The sequence below is a fragment of the Sinocyclocheilus anshuiensis genome, unplaced genomic scaffold (assembly GCF_001515605.1).
Source record: "Sinocyclocheilus anshuiensis isolate Anshui unplaced genomic scaffold, SAMN03320099.WGS_v1.1 scaffold552, whole genome shotgun sequence".
NCBI classification, from domain to species: Eukaryota; Metazoa; Chordata; class Actinopteri; order Cypriniformes; family Cyprinidae; genus Sinocyclocheilus; species Sinocyclocheilus anshuiensis.
The window spans coordinates 2,241,941-2,249,634 of NW_015554362.1; the positions used below are offsets into that span (position 1 = coordinate 2,241,941).

Sequence of the window (7,694 nt, forward strand, 5' to 3'; positions counted from 1 at the left end):
TGAATAAATTACCTTTTTTATTTGAGAAGTTTGGGACATGGCAAAAGTAATAACGTCCATTCAAACCAAAATGCATTTGAAACTAATATGGTTTTCATCTTCAAAAACTGTGAGTTTAATATTTTATTTAGGCTATTAAGATGGGGGCACAAAAATGTACCGCACTTTAGGAACGACCCAATAAATCAAGTGCGTTATTTCTAAACACTTCTCTGCTAAGTTTCCCCACGCAAATCACCTCTCCCAGTAGAGAACATGAAGCACTAATGTGCATGTCCACGCAAACACCTTTCCTCCAGTACTGCAGTGCACTGAGCGTGCTATAAATCACCTTATATTAGAATAGCGCTCTCACAGTCTCCGCCCATCTGTGCGCACGATTGGCCGAATCTCCTCCTTGGTGCCCGGCCCACTTCCTTGACGCTCGCTGATTGGTGGAGGAGATTATCCTTGAGCTGTCAATCAGACGCTTCTTTCGTGCTCCGCTCTGAAGCGAAGCACATTGATTCTGATTCACTGAACAGATCGTTAGAGCATCCCACCAAGCGTCTCTTTTTCTGTGGATGCCCTTGTATTGAAGCAAAAAATCTGAGGAGGTTTACATAATCATTTTTTTCGCGCAAGGATTTCTGTATATATTCTCTGGCACTCCAAACGCCAGCAGATTGTGTTTGGTCTCCTTGCAAAGGGTCACTTGGGAAAATCGACCCGTCTTGTGGCACTCCTGACACACTTGGAAGATTTGTAGACTGCGGACGTTTCATGAAATAGGACACACGGACGGACAACTGCGGTTTATGCGTGTTCCCGTTCATAGAAGATAAAAACGGACTGTTTGTTGCAAGAACTGACACAGAGAAATAACAAACAATCAACTCAAAACATGAGCTGCGCAATGTTGCGACACGCGCTCGCTTTGCTCTTGGCATTGCTGTGGAAAGGTAAGTTGCAATTCTTAAAGAATTCTTCTGTAGAGAAAATGTTCCTCACTCGTTCCTTGCTTCATTCTTTGCTGGGACCTGGAGTGGAATACTAATGCGGCTCCGGGGGTCTACCTGCACATGAATCGTGTGTGTGTGTGTGTGTGTGTGTATGCGTGTGTGATCAAATCATAGAGACAAGCGCGCTCCACAACACACGAGTTCTGCATATCAACACTTCGGGGAAAAAAGACGGCTTTCCTCTCAAGTGTGTAACAAGTCAGTGGGTGCCTTTACAGACATTGACACAAATATAGTTTTTTTTAGGTGTCCGATAATAACCGATATGCAAAACAGCTGTTTAACATAATTATATATATTATCAAATAAAAATGATTTTACACTATTAATTGTATTAATATATTTATATTACTCAATTATTTTATATAATTTATTATGCATGTGCATACTTAATTTTTAATTATATTGTATTAATACAATTTGTTTTTATATTTATTATATTTTGATTTATTTAATTATAATATTATATGGGAACAGTTGCTTTGCATAGGGGTGTAATGCCATTATTGGGTGCTATACTTTAGAGATCCAGCAGGTGGCATTTTTCAGTAGACTATATTCATAAACCGATAATGGTTATTTTTATTTTTAAACATCTGGTATGCATATAATCACAACTAAATAACCATCGTTCATCTTATCAATATTCATAACATCTTGAATATTTTATTATTGAGTATATAATAAATATTTAATATTTAATAATATTGAATATTATTATTAGAGATGTCAGGATGGCCGAGCGTTCTAAGGTGCCAGACTCAAGGGCTGTTCCCTTCCGACGAATTGGGTATTCTGGTCTCTGAATGGAGGCGTGGGTTCGAATCCCTCTTCTGACACATAGTTTTGGGGAAGTCGTGGCCTAATGGTTAGAGAGTTGGACTCGTAACCCAAAGGTTGCGGGTTTGAGTCTCGTACCGGCAGGGATTGTAGGTGGGGGGAGGGAATGTAGTGTACAGCGCTCTCTCCCACCTTCAATACCACGACTGAGGTGCCCTTGAGCAAGGCACCGAACCCCCAACTGCTCCCCGGGCGCCGCAGCATAAATGGCTGCCCACTGCTCCGGTTGTGTGTTCACTGCTGTGTGTGTGCACTTTGGATGGGTTAAATGCAGAGCACTAATTCCAAGTATGGGTCACCATCACTTGGCCACATGTCACTTTATTGCTGTTGTGATTCTTGCTGTTGTTCTTATATTATATTGTCATAGTCATGGTCTTTATATTAGCATATATTATATAAATATTAATGGTTCTTTATGTGTATATTTTATAGTTTTATAATTTCATAATGTTGAACTGACAGTGGAGTAATGGTGTTGTTGGTGACTTTTTTTTAGAGACCCAGCAGATGGCATTTATCGGTAGACCCGATATTCAGAAACCGATAATGTTATTTTTATTTTTAAATGTCTGACATCCAATATGCATATAATAATAAGGAAATAACCATGAGACAAGTGACTCATCATGAATATTTTATTATTGCTGTTTTGGTTCTTGCTGTTGTTGCTGATGTATATTATATTGGCATATATTGTATTAATATTAATTGTAATTTTAAGTATATAGTTATAGTTTTCTAATTGTAATGTTGAACAGATAGTAGTGTAATTGGTGGATATTCTTTAGAGTCCCACCAGGTGGCATTTATCGGTACAACTGATATTCAGAAACGGATAATGGTTATTTTTCACTTTTAAGTGACTGATGTCCAATATGCAAACAACAATATTAATTAAATATTAATAGTGACTCATTTTGAATATTTTATTAATGCTGTTGTGGTTACATTAATATGGCCGTAATTGTAGTTATTATATTAGCATATATTATTTTAAGATTTATTGTAATTCATAATTTTAATGTTGAACAGAGAGTGATGTATTGTTGTTGTCTGTGGCTATTCTTTAGAGAGCCAGCAGATGGCCCGATATTCATTTCAACCCAATTGTTTTTGAATATCGCTCACACTGTTTCTCTACATGCAATTACTTTGCTCTGATTCCCTCTGAAATGGATGATGCAAATTGCTTAATATATTTTCAGTAAAAGGTGATATGTGAACCTGATGATAATCTCATAGCAGGAACAAATGTTGTGTCGCTGCAGTTTTGACACCAGCTGTTGACAAAGTGCTGTGTGATTTCCGTTTGACATCTTTGTGCTTGTTCTGAGACAGTCATACTTAGTGAAATGGTTAATATCAGAAAGATGAAGAAAACCAGACACCGCTGGGTGATTCGTATGGGTTTGGAGTACTATTGTTGTATTATTGATCTGTCAGAGAACACATGGGGCATCAGGGAGGGAATAATAGCTCTCGGTGTGCTGTGAATGGATGAATACTTGCTTTGAAATGATGTTTGATTCCACTTTTTGAGCCCTTTACTGCTGAATTGGTGGGTTTTTGTTAAATGTGAGCCAAAATCATCACAATTAAAAGAACCAAAGACTTAAACTACTTCAGTCTGTGTGCATTGAATTTATTTAATACACGAGTTTGACAATTTGAGTTGAATTTAGGGCTGGACAATAATTCAATATCAATATTTATCGCGATATAGTTTTTTTCAATAACGGTGATATGATTTTTAAACACATTTCCGATATTTCGATATACATTACCAGTTTCCCATACATTGATTTATTTGTGGCGTTTGACTTCGTTGAATAAACATGAGCACTGCACGTTTCAAAATCAAATTTTGTTTTATATGAATGTATCTCTGAAGGGAATCAACTGTCTTCAGAATAGTTTAGATGGCATTTTTATCTGATAAAGTAGCGTTCATGAGCGGAGCTGCTTTGTTTACAGCCGTTACTGGAGAAACCGTTAGTTCCACCGCTCTCACAGCGCCTCCTGCTGACACATTATTGAGATGCACCTGTATATAATGACAGAATTTTCCTTTTTGGTCGAACTGTTCCTTTAACATTGCAAAGCTCGCAAAATGGATATGTTGAAGGACATGCAACATTGTGTGAGCGAAGAGCATGTTTTGAATGGTGGGAGGGGTAAACTAGACACCCTGAGAGTTTGTTCTCCCTCAGACTCAACAGTGCTGATGATGTTTGCTCAGGGGAAAATCTGTCTGAAACTCATTATGGTTTTTTCTCACAATTCAGCAGTTCTGCACAAGGGAAATTGATTCAGGCGTCTGATAATTTGATATGTACTGACCACATAATTTAAACTCACTCACAGTTGCTGGCCTTTCCAACATTGATTATTTTTTTCCTTTTCCATCCATCCATCCAAGTTTGAAGTGCAGAATCTGATTAATCAAAATATATTTTTTCTTGAGTAACTTTGTCAGCTGGTACTTTTCTTTTGAATAAAATCCAAAGTGTCTGCCAAAAAAAGCATCTGGCAAATGCATAAATATATAATTTTATACCTCCAACCTCATAAAATATTTTTAGATAACCTTAATGAATTGGCTTCTCTTTAAAAATACTGAAACACTTTGTTTTTGAACGACACACACAAGGTTTCCCTATTACCTGACAGATATCACTGAAATAGGTGTCCTGACACATCACACCTGTCTTTGTGACAGAATTAGACTCTGCAAAAAGAGATCTGCAGTTTTTATATAGTTAAAAAAAAAATAGCCAACACTGTAAAAATGTTTTATCTTGAAGTTGTACGTAAAGATTATTGGAGTATATTTTACAAGAAAATACTATTTCAGTAAAATTCACGTTTAATTCAGTGTGTTACTTGCTGTTTTTTTGAGTGGAGACTATTTGAAAGTAATTCCTACATTAGTTTTCTTCAGTAAATTGCAAATATATCCCGTCTGCCTGTCAATAATTTTTGGTTTTTGGAGAGCAAAACCACTAAAAGGCCAATACCTCACTGACCAAAAAAGTACTATGGCTTAATTTTTTGGAAGTGGTACCATGGTAATACTATGTTTTTGTTATTTTTTGAAGTAAATATTCTGGTACACTCTTAAATGAAGGTTCCTAAAGGGATTTTTTTTGTAGCGATACCATATAAAAACCATTTTTGCTTCCCTTTCAATGAATCGTTCTTAAATTAACCATTTTTCTTAAAGAATATTTTAATAATCTAAAGAAACTTTTTCCATTATAAAGAACCTTTTGTGGAATGGAAAGATTCCGTTGATGTTAAAAGTTCTTCATGGAACCATAAATGTGACCCTGGAGCACAAAAGCAGTCTTAAGTCGCTGGGGTATATTTGTAGCAATAGCCAAAAATATATTGTATGGGTCAAAATTATCGATTTTTCTTTTATGGCAAAAATCATTAGGATATTAAGTAAAGATCATGTTCCATGAAGATATTTAGTAAATTTCCTATAGCGTAAATATATCAAAACTTAAACTAATTTTTAATTAGTGATATGCATTACTAAGAACTTAATTTGGACAACTTTAAAGATGATTTTCTCAGTATTTTTATTTTTTTGCCCCCTCAGATTCCATATATTCAAATAGTTGTATCTCGGCCAAATATTGTCCTATCCTAACATCAATTAGGAACATCCAACATCAATGGAAAGCTTATTTATTCAGCTTTCATATGATGTATAAATCTCAATTTCGAGAAATTGACCCTTATGACTGGTTTTGTGTTCCATGGTCACAAATGGCGAAAAAAAATCTTGAGTGTACTTTCTTAAAAATAAAGGTTCTTTATTGGCATTGATGGTTTCATAAAGAACCTTTAACATCCATGGAATCTTTCCATGGAATTGAGGAACCAAAATTGGTTCTTCTATGGAGTTTATTAGTTTCAAAAAGTACCATGTCTGATACCATCCCTGTACCTCGGTGCCAACCACGGTACTTTTATGCAAATGACTCATTAGTCTCTACATCAAAGGCAGAGGGGTTCCTGTTCTCAAAACATGTTTAGTTCCATTAGCTCATTCGTTCCTCAACATTACCAGGACTTATTCGACAATGCCGCAGTGGGATTGTGGGCAGCACACCGGTACCTGGAAGATTTCTGGTTCTCTGCCCTGGTTTTGTACGCTTGAGCAGGTCACGTGACCTTCACTTTAGTACAACATGCATCACCATTTCCCCTTGACCCAACACAGATGCCCTGAAAGGACAGAGGCTGCTTAACGGCCTTTATTTAATCGAATTAAAATGATGCAGCCTTGACTGACCTAGTCGAGTCAGAAAGTTAACAAAATATCAAAGATGAGAGTTCCAAAAGGAGTCATGAATCAGTATCTCTTTAGTTGTCTTTTTAAGACTAATTGCTTTAAATTTGGGAGAGAGAGAGAAAGAGAGAATCTGCATTTGTTCTGTTTGTCTTGCAGGGCATATTTTGCATCGACATTTTGTTTTCACTGTGAATACTAATCACACTGCAACACAATAATCCCTGCAGGGTATCTAAGGGCTCTTTCACACCAGAACTTTTGCTGCAGACTCAGGTCTGTTCGATGTCAGAGCTCGGTTGGTTTGGTTTGTATGGTTCATGTGGAATAACTGAAGCAAGAGTGGATGCCGTATAATTTGCCTGTTGTGGTATGAAGCATTACTCGGTGCATTTCTTGGGATGCAGATACTGTAGAAATGTCCTTGTGTGCATGTTAAATTTAGGGCGGAAAACAAGGGACAAATATTAATAACACTTGAATCTGGCATCTTCTCTTGAATCGTTAACTGGTTAGAATGGTAAACAGCTGCTGATAGTATTGATATTAATGATGCAATCACGAAGTTGAACTCATTTTGGACCCACAAATTTGACTAGTTTGACAACAGCCTGAGTGCATTTGCTCTAACGTGTGTCACGACATTGAAGGCTTTTACTTTTATTGCTAATCCACATTTGCAACCTTAAGTTACAGTTATTTTCTTAATAATAAAAGTAATTTAAGCTCCCAAGCATCACCAGAGCATGCAACTTGTCTTTGAAAAACTCCATATAAAACATCTGCCAAATGCATAAATGTGTGTGTGTGTGTGTGTGTATTTATATATATATATATATATATATATATATAATGGCTTCTCTCTAAAAATATTTACTTTTTTTAACATCACACATATAATTTCACTGCTACTTTTATTAATAATCCACATTTGCAAACTTAAGGTACAGGCATTTTCTTGGAATAAAAGTTGTTTATGCTCCCAAGCATCATTAAAGCATGCAATTTGTCTGTAAAGTATGCTTGTCTTTGAACAAACTTTAAATTGCTTCATATAAAAGCATCTGCAAAATCTGCATATAAAACATTTTTTATCAACTTTTAAAAAAAAACAAAAAAAACCTTAATTTACAGATATTTTCTTGGAATAAAAGTAATTTAAGCTCCCAAGCATCACAAAGCATGCATCTTGCCATTGAAAAACTCCAAATAGCTTGAGATAGAAGCATCTGGCAAATGCATAAATGTTATTTATTTATTTATTTACCATCAACCTTATAAAATATTTTTAGATCACCTATAATGAATTGACTTCTCTTTAAAAAATATTAACTTTTTTTGGACATCACACATAACATGTTACTACTGCTTTTATTCCTAATCCACATTTGCAACCTTAATTTACAGATATTTTCTGTTCCCAAGCATCATCAAAGCATGCATCTTGTCCTTAAAATATGCTTGTTTTTGAATAAACTCCAAATTGCTTTAGATTAGAGCATCTGGCAAATGCATAATTTTTTTTTTTTTTTTTTTTAACTCCAACC

General features: G+C 35.6%; 1 protein-coding gene across 1 annotated transcript in view; it reads left to right on the forward strand.

The window, feature by feature from the left end:
* Positions 1 to 524: 524 nt before the first annotated feature.
* Positions 525 to 7,694, forward strand: part of LOC107671460 (igLON family member 5-like) — a 208,982-nt gene continuing 201,812 nt past the window's right edge. The window contains exon 1 of the mRNA XM_016464381.1: positions 525 to 941. Coding sequence (XP_016319867.1) covers positions 884 to 941 — 58 coding nt within the window. The 5' untranslated portion in view covers positions 525 to 883. The remainder of the gene's footprint in view (positions 942 to 7,694) is intronic.